The sequence below is a fragment of the Triticum dicoccoides genome, chromosome 3B (assembly GCF_002162155.2).
Source record: "Triticum dicoccoides isolate Atlit2015 ecotype Zavitan chromosome 3B, WEW_v2.0, whole genome shotgun sequence".
In the NCBI taxonomy this organism is placed as follows: domain Eukaryota; kingdom Viridiplantae; phylum Streptophyta; class Magnoliopsida; order Poales; family Poaceae; genus Triticum; species Triticum dicoccoides.
Genome location: NC_041385.1, coordinates 636,795,460 through 636,808,867, shown reverse-complemented (window position 1 = coordinate 636,808,867; position 13,408 = coordinate 636,795,460). Strand labels below are relative to the sequence as shown.

The 13,408-nt window shown below is 47.5% G+C and overlaps 1 protein-coding gene across 1 annotated transcript; it reads left to right on the top strand.

Annotated features, from left to right (window-relative positions):
• Window positions 1-6,404: 6,404 nt before the first annotated feature.
• LOC119281706 (WUSCHEL-related homeobox 5-like) lies at window positions 6,405-8,961 on the top strand. Its single transcript, XM_037562167.1, has 2 exons — window positions 6,405-6,896; window positions 8,242-8,961. Exons 1-2 carry the CDS (start codon window positions 6,452-6,454, stop codon window positions 8,667-8,669), a joined length of 873 nt encoding a protein of 290 aa, XP_037418064.1. The 5' UTR covers window positions 6,405-6,451; the 3' UTR covers window positions 8,670-8,961.
• Window positions 8,962-13,408: the final 4,447 nt, after the last annotated feature.

Here is a 13,408-nt window from a genome sequence, read left to right as displayed (position 1 = left end):
GGAGAGGAACAGAGGGGGGGGGGAGAGAGTGCAGCGAGTGAGGGGGAGGCGAGAGGGGCTTCGAGGCGTCTCCAGGCGCGGGATTGGTTGACGGAGAGCGCGACACGGCGAAGCAGGAGGTGGCCGAAGCCCCACGCGCGCGCCACACCTCTCCTCTGCCTACTGGCTGAAGGAAGAAGACGGGCATGCCCCTGTGGGCTGGCCAACAGTGTTGGGCCGTCCAGGTGGGCTTCGGTGAGCGCCAGGTAAGTTTCCAGGTAAGTGCTTTCCTTTTTATTTATTTTTGTTTTCTATTTTTGCAATTTGTTTTGATTTAGTTTATAAACCAAATCATTTTTATAAATCCTGAAAATATTTGTGGACAGTAACTGAATTGTTTCAGAGGCCCTCAGTAAGTTTCAGAATATTTGGAGCTACCAAATATTTATAGGAATTAATAGCTCCAATTCAAATACAGTATGAGTTAATTCAAAAATCCATTAATGACCCAGAAATGTGTGCACCATTTTTGGCAGAGGTTCTGGACCAAAACAAAAATGATGAACATTTATGAAGGGCATTTCAGGTTCATTGAAAATATTTTTAGGTTGAACCTATTTGAATTCCATTTGGTGCTAGGGTTTTGGACATCCCCATTTCAAGTTTAAATGAAGTTTAAACATGATGCAGCAACCAATATAGTCCAAGTGCATAGCAAGGCCAGGGACGTGACACTTATGGGCAAGATGACTAAAACTCCGTTCTCCGGAACAATGGAATGAGCTACTGACTTATTGGAAATAATACATACTGATGTGTGTGGTCCAATGAGTGTTGATGCTTGTGGCAGGTATCATTATTTTCTGACCTTCACAGATGATTTGAGCAGATATGGGTATATGTACTTAATGAAACACAAGTCTGAAACATTTGAAAAGTTTAAAGAATTTCAAAGTGAAGTGGAGAATCATCGTAACAAGAAAATTAAATTTCTATGATCTTATCATGGAGGATAATACTTGAGTTACGAGTTTGGCCTTCATTTAAAACAATGTGAAATAGTTTCACAGCTCACGCCACCTAGAACACCACAACGTAATGGTGTGTCCGAACGTCGTAACCGCACTTTATTGGATATGGTGCAATCTATGATGTCTCTTACTGATTTACCACTATCGTTTTGGGGTTATGCATTAGAGACAGCTTCATTCACTTTAAACAGGGCACCGTCAAAATCCGTTGAGACAACACCGTATGAACTATGGTCTAGTAGCAAACCTAAGCTGTCATTTCTTAAAGTTTGGGGATGCGATGCTTATGTCAAAAGGCTTCAGCCTGATAAGCTCGAACCCAAATCGGAGAAATGTGTCTTCATAGGATACCCTAAAGAAACAATTGGGTACACCTTCTACAACAAGTCCGAAGGCAAGATTTTTGTTGCTAAGAACGGAACCTTTCTAGAGAAGGAGTTTCTCTCGAAAGAAGTGAGTGGGAGGAAAGTAGAACATGACGAGGTAAGTGTACCTGCTCTCATTTTGGAAAGTAGCTCATCCGAGAAATCTGTTCCCGTGATGACTACACCAATTGGAGAGGAAGTTAATGATAGAGATCATGAAACTTCAGATCAAGTTACTACAGAACCTCGTAGGTCTGGCAGATCACGATCCGCACCAGAGTGGTACGGTAATCATGTTCTAGAAGTCATGTTACTAGACCATAACGAACCTACGAACTATGCAGAAGCTATGATGAGCCCAAATTGTGATAAATAGCTTGAGGCCATGAAATCTGAGATAGGATCCATGTATGAGAACAAAGTGTGGACTTTGGTGGATCTGCCCGATGATCGGCGACCCATAGAGAATAACTGGATCTTCAAGAAGAAGACTGACGCTGATGGTAATGTTACTGTCTATAAAGCTCGACTTGTTGCAAAGGCTTTTTTCGACAAGTTCAAGGAGTTGACTACGATGAGACGTTCTCACCCATAGCGATGCTTAAGTCTGTCTGAATCATGTTAGCAATTGCCGCATTTTATGATTATGAAATCTGGCAAATGGATGTCAAAACTGCATTCCTTAATGGATTTCTTAAAGAAGAGTTGTATATGATGCAACCAGAAGGTTTTGTCGATCCTAAAGGTGCTAACAAAGTGTGCAAGCTCCAGCGATCCATTTATGTACTGGTGCAAGCATCTCGGAGTTGGAATATACGCTTTGATGAGGTGATCAAAGCATATGGTTTGATACAGACTTTTGGAGAAGCCTGTATTTACAAGAAAGTGAGTGGGAGCTCTATAACATTTCTAATACTATATGTGGATGACATATTGTTTATTGGAAATGATATAGAATTTCTGGATAGCATAAAAGGATACTTGAACAAGAGTTTTTCAACGAAAGACCTCGGTGGAGACGCTTATATACTGGGCATCAAAGATCTATAGAGATAGATCAAGACGCTTGATAGGACTTTCACAAAGCACATACCTTGATAAAGTTTTGAAGAAGTTCAACATGGATCAGTCAAAGAAAGGGTTCTTGCCTGTGTTACAAGGTGTGAAGTTGAGTCAGACTCAATGCCCGACCACTACAGAAGATAGAGAGAAAATGAAACTCATTCCCTATGCTTCAGCCATAGGTTCTATCATGTATGCTATGTTGTGTACCAGACCTGATGTGTGCCTTGCTATAAGTTTAGCAGGGAGGTACCAAAGAAATCCAGGAGTGGATCACTGGACAACGATCAAGAACATCCTGAAGTACCTGAAAAAGACTAGGGATATGTTTCACATTTATGGAGGTGACAAAGAGCTTGTTGTAAATGTCTACGTCGAGGCTAGCTTTCACACTGATCCGGATGACTCTAGGTCACAATCCGGATACATATTTTTATTGAATGGTGGAGCTGTCAGTTGGTGCAGTTCCAAGCAGAGCGTTGTGGCGGGATCTACGTGTGAAGTGGAGTACATAGCTCCTTCGGAAGCAGCAAATGAAGGAGTCTAGATGAAGGAGTTCATATCCGATCTAGGTGTAATACCTAGTGCATCGGGTCCAATGAAAATCTTTTGTGACAATACTGGAGCAATTGCCTTAGCGAAGGAATCCAGATTTCACAAAAAGACCAAACACATCAAGAGACGCTTCAACTCCATCCGAGATTTGGTCAAGGAGGGAGACATAGAGATTTTCAAAATACATACGGATCTGAATGTTCAGACCCGTTGATTAAGCCTCTTCCACAAGCAAAACATGATCATCACCAATTCTCCATGGGTGTTAGATTCATAACAATGTAGTCTAGATTATTGACTCTAGTGCAAGTGGGAGACTAAGGAAATATGCCCTAGAGGCAATAATAAAGTTGTTATTTTATATTTCCGTATTCATGATAAATGTTTATTATTCATGATAGAATTGTATTAACCGAAAACTGATACATGTGTGGATACATAGACAAAAAAACGTGTCCCTAGTATGCCTCTACTAGACTAGCTCGTTGATCAAAAAGATGGTTAAAGTTTCCTAGCCATGGACATGAGTTGTCATTTGATAATGGGATCGCATCATTAGTAGAATGATGTGATGGACAAGACCCATCCGTTAGCTTAGCATAATGATCGTTCAGTTTTGTTGCTACTGCTTTCTTCGTGTCAAATATATATTCCTTCGACTATGAGATTATGCAACTCCCGGACACAGGCGGAATGCCTTGTGTGCTATCAAACGTCACAACGTAACTGGGTGATTATAAAGATGCTCTACATGTATCTCCAAAGGTGTTTGTTGGGTTGGCCTAGATCGAGATTAGGATTTGTCACTCCGAGTATCGGAGAGGCATCTCTGGGCCCTCTCGGTAATGCACATCATATGAAGCCTTGCAAGCAATGTGACTAATGAGTTAGTTACGGGATGATGCACTAAGGAACGAGTAAAGAGACTTGCCGGTAACGAGATTGAACTAGGTATGAAGATACCGACAATCGAATCTCGGGCAAGTAACATACCGATGACAAAGGTCATAACTATATTGACATTGCAGTTCGAACGATAAAGATCTTTGTAGAATATGTGGGAACCAATATGAGCATCCAGGTTTCGCTATTGGTTATTGACCAGAGAGGTGTCTCGGTCATGTCTACATAGTTCTCGAAGCCATAGGGTCCGCACGCTTAACGTTCGATGACGATTGGTACTATATGAGTTATGTGTTTTGGTGACTGAAGGTTGTTCGGAGTCCCGGATGAGATCGCGGACATGGCGAGGAGTCTCGAAATGGTCGAGAGGTAAAGATTGATAAATTGTAAGGTTACATTCGGACACCGGAATTGTTTCGGGAAGTTTCGGATGATTTTCGGAGTACCGAGAGGTTAACGGAACCCCCCGGGGAATTAATGGGCCAACATGGGCCATAGGGGAGAGGGGAGACAACCCACAAGGGGTGGCTGCGTGCCCCCCATGGGAGTCCGAATTGGACTAGGGGAGGGGACGGCGCCGCCTTTCCCTCTCCTACTCCCTCTCCCTTTCCCCCTTTGCCACTCCGGAAAGGAAAGGGGAATCCTACTAGGACTCCCCCCATAGAGCACCCCTCTAGGCCGGCCACCTCCTCCCCTCCTCCTTTATATACGAGGGCAGGGGGAACCCCAAAGGCACAACAATTATTCTCTTAGCCGTGTGTGGTGCCCCCCTCCACCATTTAATCCTCCGATAGTATCATCGTAGTGCTTAGGCGAAGCCCTGCACGGATCACATCACCAACACCGTCATCACGCCGCCGTGCTGACGGAACTCATCGACTCCATCGAAACTCTGCTGGATCAAGAGTTCAAGGGACGTCATCGAGCTGAACGTGTGCAGAACTCTGAGGTGCCGTACGTTCAATACTTGATCGGTTGATTCGAGAAGATGTTCGACTACATCAACCACGTTAAGTTAACGCTTCCGCTTTCGGTCTATGAGGGTACGTGGACACACTCTCTCCCTCTCGTTGCTATGCATCTCCTAGATAGATCTTGCGTGAGCGTGGGAATTTTTTGAAATTGCATGCTACGTTTCCCAACACGTGCATGGTTGGTCGGGAGAGCATGTGCCTCCGGAACCATGTCGTTCGGGATCCTGCCCGTGAGAATAGCAATAAGGTTTTTGGGGAGTGTCTTGGTGCGACTTCTCCCGATCCATCTCCATCTTCGTCCTCCTCTGCTTCCACTACTTCCCCTGCATTGACACCATGGTCGACGACGCCGTTGCCAAGAAGAAGGCCACAGACGACGCAGAGGCTGCTGCCGCCGCTGCCCCGTTGGCCTGGCCACCGGAGGGTATGATCTCTTCATCCCTCATTTACTCGTTCATGTGCTGGCCGTATATGCTATGTTCATAGATGCTTCGGTTCTATGTGCTATACACGTTCACAAGCTTAGGTATCGGTATGAGTTGCATACTGTGATTGCCATACTTACTGTTTACTCATACATTAGATTAATCAAAGAGGTGCTGATAGTTTCAACATATACTTGGAACCAAAAACCCTAAACCCTAAAAGTGAGGATAACTACCACTGATGGTAGGAAATATTTGTCCTACATGATTGCGCTTTTAGAGGAGAAAAACGGAAACCGTTTGATCGTGTGAGTCACTAGATGGGCGAATAGATCGAGAGGGAGCACAACTGGCCATGCGCCTTTTATGTGCTATAATTGGTGTAAAGTTAATTTTTCGTAATGATACCAGCTTGTACGTTACTATATGTGGGGTCTTACCGTTACTACAACGCGGTGCATGACACGTAGCTGGCACACGAGTCACGCCACATTACGGTGCTTCTTTAACTTATGTTAGCTGACTTTATAGTGACTGACATATGGGCCCACAAACATACTGACCCACTTGTCACTGCCCAGAGTCACCTGATGTACGTAAGACAATTTGAGCCCCTCTCTGCCCATCCCCTTTGCACCTTTTGACCGCGCGGCAGCACGACCAGCCTGGCGTTGTTTGGCGCCTGTGTGCACCCACTCCACGCTCCTTCTCCCCTTCAAACCCTTACCCTTCATGCGCCTTTTATGTTTTATATATAATTGGTATAAAGTCAATTTTTCGTAGTGAACCAGCTTGTACGTTACTGTATGTGGGGTCTTATCGTTATCACACAAGCACGGTGCACGACACATAGCTGGCACACGAGTCATGCCACATTGCGGTGCTTCTTTAGCTTATGTTAGCTGACTTTATAGTGGCTGACATATGGGCCCACAAACAAACTGGCCCACTTGTCACTGGCCAGAGTCACTTGACCGCGCGGCAGCCCGGTGCCGTTCGGTGCGTGTATGCACGCGCTCCACGCCCCTTCTCCCTTCCAAACCCTTACCCTCCAAGCACCTTTAAAACCCCCAGCACTCCGCCCGACTGCAAGCGCACAGAAACGCAAAGGCTAGCCAAGCGCAAAGAAGATCCATATCCATCCTTCCTAGCTAGCCATGGAGAGCGTCGACCACCACGACGAAGCCGCCACCCGCCTGTCCCTTTCCACTCCCCGTCCGCCGGCACCGCTCTCCCTGACGCCATCGCCCAACTCGGCGGCGCTGGTGAACGCGCGCTGGGTGCCGACAAGGGAGCAGCTGGCCGTGCTGGAGGGGCTGTACCGCCAGGGGATGCGCACCCCCGCCGCCGAGGAGATACATCAGGTGACGGCGAGGCTGCAGGAGCACGGCCCCATCGAGGGTAAGAACGTCTTCCACTGGTTCCAGAACCAGCAGGTCCGGCTGCGCCAGAGGGAGAAGCAGCAGCGATCCGACTACTTCGCCAGGCAGTTCCGCCGTCCCCAGCCGCTACCCGTGCTCCACAGCCCCTCTGGTCACCCCTTCTCCCCGGTCCAGCTGCAGGCGCCGCCGGCGCCGAACACTCCTGCATGCAACGGAGAAGGTACGTCCGCCTTCGGCACGCCATTCAATTAATTAAATCTACTTTTGGCAATTGGCATGTACGTCTTGATTGATTAGCTTCCAAATGCGCCTGTACGTTTCTTAGCCTAGCTTTACGTTTGGGATTTAGCTGGAAGGGATATGCATCTACAACTTTCCATTGCAACCCCCCGCGGCTTTCATGCATCTGCTGGTCAAAGCTGGTCATGTGATTGGATGGAATGGCATCCATCTGGGCAAATTACTAGCACGCATGAATGCTGACTCATCTATAGTCGTCGTTTCAGAAAGTGAAATGAAGTAGCACGTACCTGTACTATCTGTTTTGTCTGTTTTGTGATGTCCCTTTGGTAGTTTTGTTCGTATGCATGCATGCACAAGGTTGCTTTGCTTGCTTGGTTATATTCTTATGCAGTTTTGCTCACGATGTGCACGCACGGATGCAAGGTAGCTCCATCTTTTCGCTTGTAGTAGCACCTGCTGTTTATCGTCTTTGCCAGCACTATGTGTCAACCGGCTGGTCAATCCGTGCGTGTGTGGCTGATTCGTAGTACGCGTACCGCTCGGCTGGTCGGTCCGCAACACGCCCTGTATTGCGCTCGGCTGGTCAATCCGCAACACGCCCCGTATTACGCTCGGCTGCCTGCAACACAACCAAGATTGCAAACACCTCTTCCTGGTCAGAAGGGTGTTGCGCGCCGCACGATCAAACGCTGAAGAGTCAGTTGAGGAGAAGCCTTTTCCTTCTCATCCTGCCCTCGAAGTGTCGCTGCGTAGAGTGTCAATGGAGCAGGGAAACCCTCGCAGTCATGGTCACACGATTTTACGTTGCAGGGCTAGGCTATGCATCCTGCTGCTGCTACCTTCTGTAGCTCTTTTTATCTTTTATGCACTGTACATGCATGCGCGCATGCCCCAGAATGGATGGAATTAACCGTCCTACACCGACGTGTCCAGACCTAGCGAGAAATTCTGCCCATATTGTAGGAAGATGGAAAATTTCTTGTGGGCTTGACAGTGGAACGACGCGTGCCAGCCAATCCAGCAGCGAGTAGTTTGTGTTTGTACCATTTTTTATTTATCAACTTGATCAAAATGACCATGATCGGTTTATATTGCTCCTGTTTCTTTGAGTTTCAACGAAACCAACTTTATTTATTATCAAGAGAAATCTGTTTGGATATTCAGCGTAAGTTTATGAGCTTTCTGCTTCCCGATATTATGCTCGACGCTGAGCAAAATACGGGAACCACACAAAAGATCTCAATCCAAACATGCATTAAAAATTTAAAATTGTGGTTATACTGACATATTTTTCGTTGGGTCCATATTCCTTTTTCTTGCAGCAATGTACATGCAGCAGCCATGCTACATGTCAAGGCCAGCAGCACAGGCCGCGGCTAATGCAACCTACTACTCACAGATGCAGCCGAAGATAGTGTATCCGAGTGCGGAGATGATGGCGCATGGCAATGTACATGCACAAGCACAGGCCGCCATGTACTACCGGGCAGCATTTTCGAACGACTCCAACACACAACAAATGCGCGTACTCCAGTCCTCCCCGGTCGCCGGCAGCTACGGGGCGTCTGACGCCTACTCCCACCGCCCTGTGCTTCTGAATCTATTCCCACAGTATCCCACCTTTGCAAATCGCAAGAAGACCCGCCGCGTCGGGAGAGTTGGCTCCGCGAGGCCATCAAGCTCAGGGTCGATCTCTTGGGAGACGGAGAGTCCCAAGATCCCCAACACACACATTGTTGTCGATCTATGACTTCTTTGGTGAAGGCCACTAAAGGTGATGCATTATTGCTGATATGCTCGACAATTACTTTGTTGAAATCATATAGGCTACTATCTCCCAGTCTCATGGACAAGCCATTGAGTAGATGTACCAGTTTTCTTTCATGGCGTATTTATTTGGAATGTTGGTTTACTTAGGTAATTAGGAGGAAAATGTGTATTGCTTCATAAACTTGAAGCGTGCATCGGAAGCCTTGTTAAATTTCATTGAGTTAGTCCATTTAATTTTTTTATTGCAAGGCGCATGTTCTATTTTGGTTTTAGCTTGTTTCATCATATCATTCATCTAACCATGGGTGTGAAACAATCGCCAATGTTCTCAATAGATTTCAGGTATCACCCCTTTTCATAAGAATATAATTATCCTTTTTACTTTTAAAGGTCTATTTGAAATGATTGTAAGTTTTGAATATCTACCGATGTTTTGTTCTCGCTTGAGATACAAATACATGTGGGTACACACAAACTATAACCGCTCCAAACATCCCCTTAGAGAAACTCAGAGGTGTGTAGAATTTTCTTTTCCTGTGATAAAAAGAGGTATATTGTTCGATTAGTTGTTTAAGTCACGAAATGTGAAGCACACACAAGCGTATCATGTGTAAACCTGTAGACGAGATAAGTATCATGGTCAAGCTCACACTACAATTTTGCTCGACATACCTAATGTTTTAGGCGTTACTGTCACATACCAAATTTCACAAATTTGACACCTTATTGTTCGATAAACATATACGGAGTGGTAAAGTGCAGCAAAACCCCTTATACAATGGGAATGTACACAAGGAAATATACACATCTAACACCCTCCCTCAAACTCATGGTGGATCAACAACACTGAGTTTGGAGAGGAAAAAGCCATGTTGCGCTCTAGTCTATGCCTTCGTGAAGAAGTCAACCAACTGTAACTCAGAGGGCACATAGTGAAGAGCGAGAGTCTGATCCTGCACAGCAGCACACACAAAGTGGGCATCCACGCCAATGTGCTTGGTGAGCTCATGCTTCACCGGGTCATGCACGATACTGATAGCACCAGTACTGTCTGACAGTAGAGGAGTCGAGGTAGTAGCACACACATCAAAGTCCTCAAGTAACCACCGTAACCAGATCACCTCAGCCGCCAACATAGCCATGGCTCGCAACTCAGCCTCTGTACTTGAGCGAGAAACTGCAGTTTGTTTCTTTGTCTTCCAGGCAATAAGAGAGCCACCAAGAAAGACACAGTAAGCAAACAGCGTGCGTCGAAAGAGGGATCACTAGCCCAGGTAGCATCAGAGTAGGCCTGGAGCTCAAGAGCGCTGGAGCGGGAAAAGAAAAGGCGCTGAGAGATCGTGCCATGAAGATATCATAGAACACGAAAGAGATGACTATAGTGGACAGATGTGGGGGTTGAAACAAACTGACTCAGGATGTGGACATGATAGGAGATGTCAGGACGCGTAACAGCAAGATAGACAAGGCTACCAACGAGGTGACGATAGCGAGTGGGATTAGGAAGAGGGTCACCATCAGAGGCACGAAGCTGAACGTTGAGCTCCATAGGAGTCACAACTATGCGCTCATCACCAAGAGCAGCGCGAGCAAGAAGATCCTGAATATATTTTTCTTGGGAGATGTAGAAGCCATCAGAGGTCGAGGAGATCTCAATCCCAAGAAAATAGCGAAGTGGACCAAGATCGGTCATGAGGATTTGGTCGCGAAGGCGAGCCTTAACAAAGGAAATATACTTAGAGTCATCACCAGTGATGATCATGTCATCGACATAGCGAAGCAGAAGAGTTCGACCACGAGGAGACGTGTGAACAAACAACGCGGGATCATGATCACTGGACAAGAAACCAGCAGAAGTCACCACAGAGGAAAAGCGCTCAAACCATGCTCGAGGGGCCTGTTTGAGACCATAGAGAGAGCGACGAAGTCAGCAGACCATACCTTCAGGAGCATAGTACCCCGGGGGTGGCTGCATATAAACCTCCTCACGCAACTCGCCATTGAGAAAGGCATTCTGGACATCAAGCTAAGAGATGGACCAATGACGAACAGAAGCCACAGCAAGAAGAGTGCGGACAGTGGTCATGTGGGCCACATGAGTGAATGTTTCATCATAATCGCGTCCCTGCTCCTGCTGAAAACCACGGGCCACAAGACGAGCTTTGTAACGCTCAAAAGAACCATCGGAGCGAGTCTTGATCTTGTAGACCCACTTGCAGGTGATGGGACGAACAACAGAAGGGAGGGAAACCAGATCCCATGTGCCAGAACGCTCAAGGGCAGCAAGCTCTTCGGTCATCGCAAGGTGCCATTAAGGCTGAGTCATGGCAGTCCGATAGGAGGTGGGCTCAGCAATAACAGAGAGACCGTACCGATCAGCAGAGTAGCGATCAAGTGGAGGGCGAGGCCGAGTACGGAGGTTATGAACTGGTGGAGGCATGGACGGAGGGGCACCAGAGGTGGAAGGCGCGTCAGGCACATGAGGAGAAGCCTCCTCAGTACGAGGGCGACGAGTATAGTGAAGAGGAAACGGGGAGATAGGGCGACGGACTGAGGGTGTAGAGATGGAGGAGGAGGATGGGGAAGATGGGGTCGGTGGTGAAGGAGAAGGAAGAAGAGGTGCAGGAGGAGGAGGTGAAATATGAGGCACATAGCAGGGTGTATTGGGAAGAAGAAGAAAAGAAATATCATCCACGAAGAAGCTCGAGGAAGAAGGACGTGGGTAGTAAGAGCGAGACTCGTCAAAGGTCACATCACGCGAGATGCGCAAGCGGCGACCAACAGGGACCCAACAGCGATAGCCCTTGTGCTCATCACTGTAGCCAAGGAAAACACACTCAACCAACTGAGCAGTCAGTTTGGTGCGTTCTCGCTGGGCAAGAAGGACAAAGCTAAAGGAATACCATCCTGCAGAGCAGTCGATGGCTGAATGTTGATGAGATAGGTGGATGCAGAAACAGCCTCAGCCCAAAAGTGGGGTGGAAGAGAAGCGGCAATCATCAGCGCACGAGCCGTCTGAAGCAGATGACGATGCTTATGTTCGGGAACGCCATTCTGAGCATGAGCACCAGGACAGGAGAACTGGGCAAGAGTACCCTGTTCCGCGAGAAAACCACGCAACAGCTGGGAGATATACTCTCCAGCGGAGTCAGCACGAAAAGTACGAATAGGCGTGGAAAACCGGGTGCGAACCATGGCAAAAAATTGTTTGTATATAGAGAGAACCTCGCTACGAGATTTCATGAAGTAGAGCCAAGTGTAGCGAGAGAAATAATCAATAAACAAAACATAGTAACGATGACCACCTTTCAAATCAAAGGGAGCAGGACCCCAGACATCAGAATGAATTAAGTCAAAAGGACACTGAGATACAGACTCGCTAGTAGGATAAGGTAACTGCGTTTGTTTGCCAAGTCTGCAACCATTACAATGTAAGGAAACATCTCCAGATACAAACCCTAAGAGGCCCTGACGAACTAAAGAAGATAAGCGAGAGCCACAGATGTGACCAAGGCGATGATACCACTGCTGGAAGGACGCAGACGAAGAAGCAGCAAGAGCATGGGAACTGGCATATGAGGCAGTAGCGGAAGGAACACGAAGCCAGTCAACCTCCCAAAGGCCCTCAGACTCACGGCGCCGAGGACCAGCGCCAACCAGAGCCTGAGTGCGACGATCCTGAACAGAACAAGAGTCAGCGTCAAGAATGACACGACAACCAGAATCAGTAAGTTGGGCAGCGGAAAAAAGATTCATGGTAAGACGTGGAACATGAGACACACTAGGAACCGAAAAGGACGGAGTGGAAAGGATGCCACGGCTAGTAACAGGAAGAGGTGTGCCATCGGCAGTGAGAACATTAAGAGGAAAATCAAGATGTCGAAGAGAAGATAAAGCAAAAGAATCAGAAGACATATGAAAAGAAGCTCTAGAATCCAGAACCCACGAGGATGTACTTGACTGAGTAGGATCCGGCGGTGGCGGAGTGGTGGTGGATGTCATAGTGGCAACAGAACCCGTCGAGGAAGAACCAGATGAAGCTAACATCCGCTTGAGCCGCATAATATCCTAGCCAGTGAGCGACGAAGTCGAGGAAGACGCATGAGTCTAACTGGAAGAAGATCGCTTCAGGTCTCTTCGCTTCTTGTGACAATCCGACTCTGGGTGACCTGGCCGGTTGCAGTAGCCACAGAAGGTGTGCGAGCGCGACCAACCCTCTACTGAAGAAGGGTAACCCGCCCCCCTGGAGGTGTGGGCAGAAGCGGTGGGTCAGAAGACATAGGAGCGCGGGCAGCAAGAACAGTATAACCACAAGCAGACCAGCAGGCCGGGGGCGTGTCTCCTCAGCACGAAGCTCTACAAGCACCTCCGAAATAGGAACCCGACCACGAGCAAGCAAGTGAGCACGACGAGGCTCAAACTTGGAACGGAGGCGAGATAAGAACTCATGAACCCTCTGAAACTCCAAGTCAGACCTTGTAGTCTGGCAACAACGGCAAGTGCCACAAACAACTGTCCGCAGTGAGTCAAGCTGTCGCCAGATGGTAGAGCAGTGAGAGTAGAACTCATCAACAGACGAGTCACCCTGCTGAAGAGCATGCTCCTGACGCACTACAAAGAGGTACAGAGCATCACCAGAGGGCTGATAGCTCTGACAGAGATAGGACCACATCGCTGGAACAGTGCCGAGGCCCATGAACTCTGAAGCAAACTGGGGGA